A 13,886-nucleotide genomic window follows, 5' to 3' on the forward strand; every position below is an offset into this window, starting at 1 on the left:
ATAATGGAGCTGAACCTGGGCACTCTACTCGGGAGCGCACACTCTGAATCACTATCAAATAGTTTCCTTACTAGGCTCAGTGCTTTGGGCACTTTTTAATGTGGAAGCTGATAGGATGGTGAAAGATGGTGAGGTGGTGCTTTTGAGAAGTCATGGTTTTACCAGAAAATCCCAGAGATCAGTGGGCTGTTCTTATATCCTACTGAGTAGGGTTCAGTGCAGGGGAGAGGCTTTCTCATCAAAAGTACATGGAGTTATGAAGGCCCCTTAATTACAAGACAACTCAAATCCTGACATTTTTCTTTCATAGATGACTATGGGCTAGGGTGCAGCCCTGTGAGGAGAGGTCTTCCTACAGCCCTGTAAGAGTGAGGGTCTTGGAAGCCACTGCTAATGGCGGAATGTAAAGGCTGTGAGGGATTATCAGACCATAAGCATGGTCTTAAAGGAAGTTTATAAGAGGTTATTTCAAGTATTCCTTTTGCCTCAGAAATGCCCTCTCAATTGGGAAAAATATTAACCACACAAATTCCTCAGTGAAGTTAAAAATAAAGCTATCATTTACTGAATTGAAATGTGAGGGAAAAAAGTCAATAAAGGGTAATTCTTGTAATGGAAGTAAATCTGCAGATACATGTGGTTCTGATGGCTTATTGTCTTTTTATTAGCTATTAAGTTCATTTAACAGAAAAAACAAATTCAATTGAAGATCACTGATTAAGATAGGCATAGTTAACAATAGTTCATTAAACATTCTTTTAAGAAGATCTTATTTTATTACTATTACCTTCCTTGTATCTGAGAGACTCATGACCGAGTCTGGGAAGAGAGCATGTATTTCTCTCAATTTAACAAAACGATCAGCCAAATAATGAAAGAAGTACTATTACCTTGTTTTGAGTTAATGATATGTAGGGTAGACTTTGCTGTAAGACTTTCATAATCTTTTAGAATTTGGCTTAAAATGTCAAACATTTTGACTGTTTAAACAACCCATTAAGTGCTTTTCAAAATTACAGAACATTCTATATGTGACTTAATTAATATTAATTATACACAACACATCATGCTGAAGATCTAGATTTATTTGAAAACATTCAGTCCAATTTATGTTAATGCAGTAAAATCACATCTCATAAGTCACAATTTTAGAAGAGACAAAATAACTGTGTTCTGTCACATTTCCACAGAAGTACAATTTGATATTTAATTAAAGGATGATAAATCACAATCACATATAAATAAAATATTTATCTTCTCAGTAGTAGTAAGAACCTCTTTTGAGTATGTAGGGTCTTCTGGGTTTATTCTCATATAGCTGCCGTTTGAGAATGTAAGGAATTTTTCTCTTTATAACTTCTTCCTTGTCATTTTTGTCACTTCCAGTATCAAGAACATCTTCCTGAATTAACTGCAAGATAGACAGAATGTGAATCAAACTCACATGCATACAGTCTTCCATTCAGAGTATTTTTTTCCATTTTACCTTATTTTCTATTCAGACAGCATAATATACATAAATGAGATATACGAGGTCCAAGGCAATTAACTATTTCGTCCGAGGACAGATGGCTATCAAGTGGCTGAGCGAGGATGAGAGCCTGATTCTTCTGACTCTCTATTCAGTGTTCTTCCTAGTTCACCAGGTTTGCCTTTTTAAATAATTTCTTTATCCATCAAGGCTATACACTAATATCTACAACTGAAGAAAAAATACTTAACAGAACTTTGAGTATTTTTCAGCCTTCAACTTATGATAGACCAAAATGTTATAGAAATACATCATGAATCACAACAAATATAGTTTTGAATCTAGTAAAGCAAGTTTGGCTTCAAAGTTTCTATTCAATTAAGGTGATTACTGACTTGACTTGAAAGCTATTCCGAAGATCCGTTTCTCAATCAGAGAGAGAGGAATGCCTGCTTTGCATAACTTACTCAGCTGTAGAAATTCACAGAGGTGAAAGCTCTGCTTAAATGGTAAGGATGTCTCCAGATTGTGGTGCTTAATAATTAAAAGCAAGTTCAGATTCAGTAACTCAAGGGAGCTAATCTCCATGGTCCCATTCTAAAATTAGTTCCAAACACTTTTTCTGATAATACTGTTCTTATTCAAAACTTTCAGCTAGCAAAAAATATTTAAGAACTCTGTCGAGTTTTGCACATGACTTACAGAAATTAAAAAATAAATAGATGCTGAAGAATTGTATTCAGATTTCTGATTGTCTTCTAAACTTCAGGGTGACTATAACTAATACTGACAGGAGACTAAGTTTTTAATTATAATACATATGTATAGAATTGGATCACCAAGTACTGTATTTCACCACACAGCTCTTCAATTTTGGGGAAGGAAAAACAGCAACTGTCAATCTAGTATTTTTCTTGATGTTTTGTTTCCCTCTGTGTATAGTCTGTAATTACTTGAACTATGATTTGAATGATATTGTCATTTTGTTTTAAATCAATAACATTTAAAACAGCAAAAGTTATAATCTTACATGGACCTGATTTGTCCACATAATAGTTTATTGAGGTTTGTTTTTTTTCTGGATAAATAGCATGTAAGTGACATTTCCGTATGTTAAAATTAGTATTTTTCAAGTTTTATTGACTTAAACAATATTTTAAAAACTAACTAAACCATTTCATTGGAATTGGCATTAGGGGATGAATAGTCCAGCAAGTAAAATTAAAACTGGCTTCTTTGTTTTTCAACTAGAAAATGTCTTTTTGTTTACAAGTTAGAATAAATGCTAAAAGTTCTGCTTTGCGTTTCCTCTTTTCCACAGGGTATTTGTGTGATAGTCAGTTATTCTTAGGCAGATATTAACAAGGAAGGCACCCTCAGAGCCCCAGTGTTGGTTCAAACTCGAAATACAAAATATTAAGCAAATTTCTCTTACAGGTTAATTTGAAAGAAATGTTTCCTTTGTTGGGAAAATTTTTAAAAATCCTTTTTTGAAGCATTTTTATTTCTCTTTCCCTCCTCCAAACAAACATTCCCAAACCAAAGATGGTGAGTCACCAGCATAGCATTTAGTAGAATAAATAGATTCATCCAGTCCTTCATTGTAGTTCTGTGTAGTGGAATTTAGCTGTCTTGGCTGTGGTGGAGCTAATTTAGCTGCTAAGGACAAGTAAAACCAATGCATTCAAATGAAATAGGAATATCTATGTATATTTCAAATGCAAATTTTGCTGATTACTACATTCTCATATGTACTTGGATCAATTTTTCAACGTTACATTCTCTTCTCTTAGGTTGTATGTTTATTCTTGTTCTATTAATTCACTTTGATTACCGCAGCTTTAAAATACATTTTAATATCTGGTAGAGTAAGGACCCTCTTCATTATCTTTTAATTTTTCTAAATCTTCTTGTTCTTCTCACACGTTCATATTAGACAGAGTTATATATATCCCTATCATTCTGGTTTTATTGCCTAATACATTCAAATACAAGTGGAACCTGTTGTGTTTTGTGTTTGTCTATAGATGAACACCCATGACTTTGTGTTTCTAAGAAAAAATTTTGAGTTCCCTGAATTTCTTAAACATGCCACCACAACCACCACCAAAAATAACTTAAGCATGCCATCCATTTATGCACAATAAAAACATATGGATCAAATCTGCCTTAAGACATATCCCTCTTTTAAGATTGAAGTAAAAATATTGTGTTGAATCCCAAATATTTGAAGGACATTTAGAAGATCTAAAGAAATGTTTATCTCAACACATGGTTTATTCTTCTTTAATATTTGTAAGTTTTCCTGTTATAATAATGATCAGGATTAAAAAATATCAGTAGAAATGAGAGCTAACTAATATAACCATAATTATATATATTTTTTTACCTCCCAGTGTTGAAAGTCCCTGCTGTGACAGATTTTTCGGAGCTGGTATATTGTCAACATTGCCTCAAAGCTAAAGCCATCTAAGGCAGGAGGAAATTTCCGTCTTGCAACAAGCTCGTCTTCACGAAACTCTCCAGTTTCCTCAGCTTGGCTGTTCAGGCTGGTTATAAGGCTGCAAACATTTAGCAGGGTCATTTTCCAAGAAGGGACATTTGCTTTACTGATCTGAAATATAGAAAACAAAATAGATGTTACAGTTAAAACTTGTTTTATGTGAGTAAGAAATAAATTTCTACTGTACTAAGGCATTACATTTTAGGGTCTAACCTTACTCTAGCCTAAGAAATACACAGTTATTAATTTAGTAACTTCATATCACAAAGTTAAATAGTGTCAATACCTCATATCCTTTATTTTTAAAAGTGCAATAAAGTTAGACACACACATGTGCGGATGCATGCCGGAGCAAAGGAAGAAAGAAATATAAGTGACAGTAAGTACAAGTATATAAATATATATGTATATATCACAGATGAAAATATTAAAAATACCACTCTCTTTTAATTACACTTCAGTTGAGTGTCTAATGGAGGAGGGACTAAGATGATACTAATAGATTTGGACAATTACAGTAGTGCGAGACTTACATTCCACACATTAATAGTTGTCACAGGCAGCATCACAACTGACCAATTTGTTTATTTGAAAACTATAATACTTTCTAGAATTACCATTCTTTTCTAACAAGATCTTGTCCGAAACCATTATTACCACACTCAACAACTTTCTTATGTGCCAACAATAATCAATGAGAAAACATAAGGTCTTAGGAGAACGTAAATGTGAAATAATTAATAAAAATTAACAAAAATTTCAAAGAGCATAAAAGCATAAATTTTTCCTAAAGGACTTTAAAATAAAAATAAGATTTGAATGACTACAAAGCCATGGTGAGAAAACTTAGTAAGAACAGAATCAGGTGTCAATTCCCTCTGAATTACTCTCCAAATGTAATGCGATTGCAAGCCAAAGTTCCAGTTTGGAAAATAGGCAGATACTGGAAGTTAGAGGAGAGGATTTACCAAAATACTTACAAAATTAATTTCGAAACATGAATGTGTGGGAAGAACCAAGAAGATTCAGAAAAGTTAAAAGATAATGAGAAGGGACTTACTGTACCCAATATTGAAATGTATTTTAAAGCTGTAGTAGTCAAACGAGTAAGTTAATAGAACAAGATAAACATGAAATCCAACAGAAGAGAACATAATGTCCAAAAATTGATCCAAGTACATATGAGGATGTAGTAATTAGCAAAGTTTGCATCTGAAATCCTTGGGAAAATCGGCTATGGGGAAATCTGGATTTAGATCTAGTTACAACTTTTCTTGATGCGTTATTGTCTAACAATATCCAGATGAGTTAAATAAGAGTAAAAGTAAAAGTGCATAAGTACATAGAAGTTATTTTATAAATCTGGAAAGATGTCATTAAGCAAATATTCAAACCAGAATCCATAAAGAAAAAGATCATTTTCAATACATAAATGTGTGAGATATCTCTTTGGAAAATTAACAACCTGAACTAAAATCAAAAACAAGCTATACTGTACAAGCTGTCACAAAATGTTAATATCCTTAACACAGGTGGAGCTCTTCTAAAAGAAAATGATGAATAGCCTGATTTACAAAAGAAAGACACTTTAAAAAGTTGAAACCTTAGATAAGTAATATGAGCAGAGCAATCCCAGAATCACTCATCAAAGAAGAACTATGTAAAAGAAATATTTGGTATGATGTTCAACTTGGCTATGACCCTCAGATCAGAAGACTTTAAAAGGTATAAGTACACTCAGCGGTGTACTTATGGGGACATGTGGAAACAGACACTTCCCCTTCTAAATAATTGTTAGTCTGGGTGTAGATTGGCATAACTTTTTAAAGGATGTCTTGGCAGTCTGCACAAAAATTGTAAATATGCATATCCTTAGATGCAGATTTTATCCTAAGGACATGCAAATCGGTGAGTACAAAGATATTACTCATTACAACATTTTCAACCAGCTTGGAGATCCTTTCAACTACATCCTTTGAACATGATTATCCAGCCATTGCTTGAATTTTTCTGCTATGGGAAACTTAGAGGCAACATTGTATAGCAGCAACACCTTATGTCCTGCCGGACAAAATTAATGGGATACCACAATTTTACATTTGGGAAGCTCTTTCTATATCATTTCACTGAGTATTTTCCAAAGTGTATTCCTTACAACACTAACTCTGCACTAGTATGTTTTGTTTTGTTTTTGCTAGGGAAGATTCACCCTGAATTAACATCTTTTGTCAGTCTTCCTCATTTTTTTTTTACGTGAGCTGCCACCACAGCATGGCCACTCACAGATGAGTGGTGTGGCTCTGCACCTGGAAACCTAACATAGGCTGCTGAGTGGAGCGTGTCAAACATAACCACTAGGCCATCAGAGCTGCCCCTCTGCACTATTTTTAAAAAGGAGTTCCACTGTCAAGTAAACTGGAAAACTTGAGTTTAAAGGAAATTTCAAGGCTTCTTGACTAGGTCCCGACCTTGGGCACTGTCCTTGGTTTGCATGGCCAAATTTTAGCAAGAATCCCACGAAATCAATTTAGTGAAAATGGCTCCCCTGATCACCCTGGACATCTGACCAAACATCAGATTTTGATCAGATTTCCACTTTTTGTCTTTGTCGTATTCAAAGTTGAGCCCAATCTCTACAAAACTCCCATTGCAGTAGTTCCTCTTGAATAAAATCTGCCTTACTCTTTAACACGTGTCTTGTTTAATTTTCTTTAACAGTAAACATTCTCACTTATTAAATTATTTTCTACAAATGTTTATAATAGACCTAAGCCCGTAGATAAGAAATTTAGAATATTGCCTCTTCTTGTTTTTAAGATGAGGAGAATAAGAATATTTGTGGTTCCTCCTTACCATTATTTGATTTAACTTTCCAATAATGAATAAAATCCTGGTCAAACTTCTGTTTTCTTAATTAAGTGAAACCTGATCTATGTTACTAATATTCACTATTTGTAATACGCTGAACTCAGATGAGTCCAGCAAATGGCGAATTCAAGCATTTCACCAAATTGAAAATAATTAAAGTAATCTCTGGTGGAGCCCTGAAGTTTTTTATAGTTGAAAACAAAAAGTAAGGATGAGTACTGAATCCTAGTTTCTCATTGTTAGGTCATAAATATCTATTAAACTCCTACTGTATACGAGGCATTGAGTTTAATCATAGAAAATTATAACGTTTCCTCAGCTTTTTGAGAGTTGTCCAAGGTCTCTTTCTTAATAAAACTATACCAAAGTGCTAGCATTGGTAATAAAGAGAATTGCACTGTGAGAAAAAGTTATCTTCTGCTTCTTTTCAGACTCTGGAGTCTCTCTTGGCCTTCTGTTGCTTAAGTGTAATTACACATTGTATTTCAACGTCTAAATAGCTTTACTCTAAAATTGAAATTGCTCACATGTTTTATACACTTAAAGTGAAAAGAAGAAAGCTGAAGCTTTCTGAAGCTTTTAATAATGGAGTTATACCAATATTAAATACTACTCTCTTAAATTTTTTAAATGTAGTAATTTGGTTAAAATGGTCATAAGTTTGGAGTTTCCATTTGCATAGGACCCTACACACACCAAAAGCTCATTGAATCACAGAGAAATAAGTAATAGTAGTTTTGTAAAAAATAAAGAATGAGCTTTTTGTTCCCATCCTAGCAGCAAAATTGGAATAATTATACTTCTGGGTGTTTCCTCATCATTGACTATACTGTATTTACTCATTTCAGTTAAAAGGAAGAAATGGGATTCAATCATTTTCCATGATCTGGTTTAGTGATATATCCCATGACTGAATGAAAGAAAAAAATTTTATTGTGTCTATACTTTTGTTATGTATTTTTCTTAAAAGAAAAATTAAACTACTCCATATACTGCAATTGTTTTTCCGTGCAGTGTCTTGGCCAAGGAAGGAATCACAACTCTGCACCCATGTGTTCACAAAATAGCTAACGCTCCCCAAACTATACCACATTTTGGAGATTATTTAGACCTTTATGTGTCAATGTAAAATTGGAATTATAGACGTAAAATCTCTACCAAGACACTAAGATATTCTAATCTGCTGCATTTTCCAACACAGACTATTGACTTCACTTGTCTTCCCATTTTTGAGTTGAAGTGATTATAGCCATTGCTATTCTGATTGGGTGCTAAACAAGGGTGCTTATATTTATCATAAGGTTAAATGTATTTGGTCATTGAGTTTTAGACTTAACTAAATTTGATCATTCCTGATATGAAACCTATCAAATTAGAGTAAAATTTGGTTTTAATCCATTCCATTTTTATAAATTTGGGCAATTATGGAAACATGTATGCTTCAATTTTCCCCAAATGGCTTTTAAGGACCACAGCAGAAAATGCCTCTTTGTTAGCTTTCAGATAATAATGCCCTACACTCACACACACACTCAAAACTGAGTATTTCGCTTCCATACCATCATCAAACACAATTCTACTTATGTACTAGGGATTGTGGTATCTGGAACATACTCATCCAATTAGGGAAGAGAAACCTGAAGTGGCAGGACCTGAGTTGGAGTATTGCTTCAGAAAATACACAGGAGTTTTGAGCATGTGCTTTTTTACAATAGCATCTGTTGAGTCCTCAGCCTTGGTTTCCCAGTGCTACACATTGATTGTGCCAGGGGACTGCCTGAAAGTTCATTTTTCTTTGAGAAACATCTTTTGGTTGGAAATGCTGTTCTCTAACTCTGCATTTAAATACGTACTGATTGGCTCATTCTGGGTAAATCAGTATTGTGCGGTGGCATGGAATTAGGCAGATTCTAATTGAATTTTATTCCTAGGTACAGATTGGGATCTAAGAACCTTGTTTTCAAGACCCCAAGAGAGTAATAATAGGGTCCAGTATGCAAAGTTTTACTTGGTTCAGTAAAAACAATGACCAGGTACAGATAACACTTCTACTATAGGAAGAATTTAAACCCAGGCATGGATTTAATGTAAATGTCTAGGAGATTATAAACTCCAACTCAAGTGCTTAAAAATAAGGACAGAAGGCAAGCGATGTGAACTAACCCACTTGAATTAGATCAATCATTCACGTGTCACAGTAGCAGAGCAGAGCTCAAGGCTTCTCTTGGCCAGTCTATTGCTGTTCACTCTCCACCACATTTCTCTCGTGGATTGTCATGAACTTTCATTTCTAATTTAGGAACTCCACTTTACTTTCTCCAATCCAATAAAAAAGGGAAAAATGTCACTTAATTTTCATTTACGTATTTAACTTTAGGCCAATATACCTTTCATCATATACAATGTGATAGGAATAGAAACATGATTCCTTTAAATCCACTTACATGTCCACATAAATATGTGACTATCTAATTAAAGTTGCAACATATTGGTTGATAGTCACTATAATTTCTTTCCCTGCCACATCAACACCCTTAACTCCTTTGAACTCAAGGAAAAGTCTCCCCAAGAAAGAAATGCTTCCCGATGAACAGAAGTTCTTGTTTTGATGGTCTTGATGGGAAATTATTACTATAGGAAAAAGACACCTGGTTTATAGTGAGAGTTCATATGTTTTTCAATCTTCAGGTAAAGAAAAGAAAAAGTTACCTTTGATGTATGCATATTGGTCAATAAATCTGCTTCTAACGCTTTCATGTCCTCTTCTGAATCTGAGTAAAATCAAACCACATGTTTACCATATAACCACATATCATATAATTATATTGTAACCTACAGATTTTAGACTCATGCCCCCCAAAATTTACTCCTAGAGGCTTTTTGCCTTTCTTATGTATTTATTCTTCTTAAAATGGTGTTCAGAAAGAACTAATCATAGTTTTCTTTTAGGCTAACAGGCAGTTAGAATAATGGAAGCACTTCTAAGAAAACAAGCACATGAGTAAATGCCAGGAGAGCTATTGATGATTTAGAGTGGTTTAATCTCTGAATCTCGGTATAAAAAACTGATTATATCATATAATAGGAATTTTATCAAATATGCTTGCTAATTTTTACCAGGAATAGTTTACATAAATAGAGTATACACATATAAATATTTTAAAAACAAAGTAATGAGTAGGTGTATATAAGAGACTCTTTCATGACAAAACCAAAGGGAATTGCTTACTGAGAATTTCAGGATAAGAAAGAAACCAAGATTTAATTAACTTGAGAAGCTATTTTACAAAACACACTTTGGAAGATTTGTTGTCTACTTTAAACAAGAATTTAGAATTGTGTGTCCTTAGCAATTTTATCACAGGCTATTACTGAAATTGTTTAAGTGAAAGCGGAGTTGTCCATCAATACATGTTATGTGTATAATGGTGTTGAAAATGGATTTCGGATTTTTTTTAGAATATCCTTTCCATTTCCATTAATGAATATTTAGCAGAGAAGAAAAATTTTTTTAAATTCTATAAGATAATAGAAACAAAGTTATAGAACACTATAATAAGGTGACTTACTTCATACTTACTGATCTGTATGGCATAAAATAAAGTAGAAGTTAAAATGACTGTCTTTCTTGCACTACACATTCTTATTAAAAAAAAGTGCCCTACTTGGAGAAACCGTTTGTTACATTGTATCTAGAAACTGAATTATGCCATAGATCTTTTACTTCTATTTATAAGGGCCCGATCTATTTTCCTAAAGGAGGGTCAAATTCCTTTAGGCAGTTATAGAAAATGTACACCACCATCCCCATACATTTTGGCTTATCACAGTAAGAAGTTTCAACAATAAACAAGACATTTCAACAAATAAATGTAATGTTTAATCAGTAACCCAGCTTTTCTCACATACTCTAAATATACTTTTAACTTCTTGTAACTACTAGATAAAATCATAATTGCAGAAAATTTGGTATTTATCTCATTCAAAAACTTGCAACATTGGAAATTCAAGGTCTTTTTCTAATGACCAAAATAAATTAAAAATTTTACTAAGTAACATTTATATGTTCTGCTAGATTTAATTTCATAATTTAAATAATATCATAGCAGAAGTTTGAATTAAACATTTCAATGTCATATTTATAAGATTTAAAAGTAGAAATGAAGTTAAAAGCTGCATTTATTCCTTGTGTTTTTTATTTTTTCACTTTGATGTGATCATTCAATTATTTTTCAAACATTAATTGGAGCATATTGCAACCATCATATTTCATGTTACTCAAATTTAAACCTTTTTTTCAAGTTTAGTTCTTGATAGATATTTAGCAATATGTGGCTTCTCTTTAATAATCACATGCAAAGCTAAATCATTCTCCTTAACATAAGAATGTCAATTTTCCAATTACATTTTGTATCAACTTAAACAACATGCAAGCAAACAAACAAATCAATAGTATGCTTATTTATCACATAGAAAGACTATATAAAATATATTCTCAAAAAGGACTTGGAAGCTTTTTGCATTTTTCTAGAAATAATTTTCTACATAGAATGCTTCATTCATTTATTCATTAAGCATCAATTTTCACTTTCTTTGTTGTCTTAACACACACACACAGTTAGGAAAATAATTTGAAGGAGGGAGAAGCCACTGCTTCCTGAGAGAATGACTGAGGATGAGATGAAGCATTTTAAATGCAATGGCTTTTAATTATGGCTTTGCACTTTCACAGGGCACGGCACCTGTGCGCCTCATTACATGCTGATCAGCCTAATTTACCTCTTGTTTTGTTTTTTCCTTCCTAGCGATTACATTCCAAAGAGGAGCATGAAGTGTTTCACTGAAATCCCTTTGATTATTTTGCAGACTTAAAAAGGGGAAAGAAACGTTTCAGTTCTTGTAATCATAAAGGCAGAGAAAGGAAATATTCAGTTTCTGTCACTAGAAAGCAGATCTAGAATAAGGGAGAAACTCTTCTCCCAGGATACATTAGTGTAAGTAACAAGACACTGCAAAAAACGAAAAAGAAATCACTTCAGGGCGTTGTAAAAAGCAGCTGAGCTTACCTGAGCACAGACACCAGGAGCTGAAAGCCAGGAGTATCATGCATACCAGCTGGATTTTCATTCCTGCCATCCTTTCCTTGAGCCTTCTAGCAAGCCGAGTTCACAAGCCTCAGAGACACGCTGAAGGGGGCTCTCTCTGGAGCTTCCTCTTGCCTTCAGCTGACTTTGAAAGCGAACTATGAGAGATGCTTTGGCCATTCCCTATATATATATGCAGGAGGATGATGTCATGAGAGCACAGGGATTATCTCTTGGGATGTGCCCTCCCTTCATCTCCATCCCTCCTCTGCTCACTTCCTTCTCCCCTTTTCCTTTGTCCCCCCACCAGCCTCCCCCACTTCTGAACCTCGAATGAAAGTGACATCCTCCCTAATTGCGGCTGCTGCTCCGGATTTCTGACGCACAGGAGTGATTCAAAAGTAATTCCATACAGAACATACTGGAAAAGAACTTCCAGTACCATTCTGTCCCCATTTCCTCTCATTCTCTGACTCCAAGAAGTTGTCATTTTAACTTTGCGAAGCGTGAAATCTATGATTTCTAATATAAGCAAAATCCCCAGGATGAGTGCATGAAATCTGAGTCTTTAGGTTTGGAAGTTCTTAAAGAGTTCCAGTTCTTTTCTGATAACCCACACTCTTGAGCAAATGTTTTGTAGTTTAGAGACTAGTATAGGTCTTAGACAACACGTGCTAGAAGAAGGAAATGGAAGATAAGCAGAGAATTAACTATAACATTCGAGTTAAGCAAGAGAATTTAAAGAAAGAAAAGACATTTTTAAAAATGCAAGACCAGTAGCTCTAAGGAATAGGATATTATTTCCTAACAAAAAAGAAGTTTCAGTGACTAGGAGGATGACTGAATTATGCATCCTGACTTTTGGTTGAACGACTTAGAAAAACAATTTCAAATTTATAAAATCCAACTATAAATCATTTATGTGCTAGCAGATGGAAATATGGATTACTGTCTCACTGACTGCTGGTTTCTAGCAGTGGCTTCTTTTTCTGTCTGCATTGCTCCCTGATCTTTTGGGATTCACTCCTGATGCTATACACTATTCTTTGTATAAGAATCCCTTTCTCACTGGTTTTTACCAATGCATCCAATTTCTTTCCCTGTTATAGTTATAAAAGTGAGACTGGACTTCCAGAAAGGAGACAATCCTAAATAACCACCCTCCACCAAAGTCACTTTTCTAAGATAGTGCCTTCACGTATTTCGTGAGTTATGATGACGCTCATTCCCTCTCTGGGTTATCAGAAGAAAATTGCCCAAAATGTCTTTTGGAGTGAAGCTTTCTTCTTGCAGTAAGTATTTCAGGATACATGGAATAATCTCAAGAGAGGATGTTGTTAAGAATGTGAATATTTGAAGGCAAAGGTGTGTGGGACTTGTTCACTTTTTAAATATATTAATCACGTAGTAACAGAAAAAAAATCTGGATTGATTTCTTTAGAAAGTTGATTTATATTATAAGGTATATGTCATTGAAATTAACTTCTCCATTTTACCCGAAACTTAAGGAAAGGGATTAATTCCAAACATTTAATAATTATGTAAAATAGCAAGGAGTCATTCATATAATTTAATCTTCAGGAATTTAACAAACGGCTGATATTTTTGCTGCTTTGGTTTGTTTTGCAAACTTACATGCAACACAATATTGAACACAGCTCACTAGAGGAAAGTTTTATGTAAAGGGTAATTGATTGGCAAAGAAATGTGAAATATATACTTCTAAATTTTTGCTTTCCTGCCACTAGGGGGCACAATAGAAGTTTAAAAGGCTTTTTATTTTAGCTTGTCACAGAACTCTGAGGATTATGCTTACTTTCTTCTCACTATCAGAGCATCTTTGTGATAGAATCCTTTTAAAGCCACTTTGATGAAGAAATCAAGAAATTATATATTCTCTGCGTGATATTTGAATTTGTTTTATCTGCTTTTGAATTGCAAATACAAAGAATAATCTTTT

The 13,886-nt window shown here is 33.8% G+C and overlaps 1 protein-coding gene across 1 annotated transcript; it reads right to left on the minus strand.

Annotated features, from left to right (window-relative positions):
• Nucleotides 1-1,064: 1,064 nt before the first annotated feature.
• On the minus strand, nucleotides 1,065-12,069 carry NTS (neurotensin). The gene is made up of 4 exons (XM_046646549.1): nucleotides 11,909-12,069; nucleotides 9,552-9,613; nucleotides 3,861-4,085; nucleotides 1,065-1,411 (listed from the first exon to the last, which is right to left on the minus strand). The coding sequence occupies exons 1-4, from the start codon at nucleotides 11,976-11,978 to the stop codon at nucleotides 1,259-1,261; spliced, it is 510 nt and encodes a 169-aa protein (XP_046502505.1). The 5' UTR covers nucleotides 11,979-12,069; the 3' UTR covers nucleotides 1,065-1,258.
• Between the last annotated feature and the right edge of the window lie 1,817 nt (nucleotides 12,070-13,886).

This window comes from Equus quagga, chromosome 19 (assembly GCF_021613505.1).
Source record: "Equus quagga isolate Etosha38 chromosome 19, UCLA_HA_Equagga_1.0, whole genome shotgun sequence".
Classification (NCBI taxonomy): Eukaryota; Metazoa; Chordata; class Mammalia; order Perissodactyla; family Equidae; genus Equus; species Equus quagga.

Bases quoted from the DNA above. Each gene is read 5' to 3' on its own strand.
- NTS (XM_046646549.1), bottom strand. From the start codon at position 11,978: ATGGCAGGAATGAAAATCCAGCTGGTATGCATGATACTCCTGGCTTTC. The intron at 9,614-11,908 runs GTAAGCTCAGCT...GATTTTACTCAG, and splicing joins CTCCTGGTGTCTGTGCTCAG to ATTCAGAAGAGGACATGAAA. The intron at 1,412-3,860 runs GTAAAAAAATAT...TCTATCTTGCAG, and splicing joins GGGACTTTCAACACTGGGAG to TTAATTCAGGAAGATGTTCT.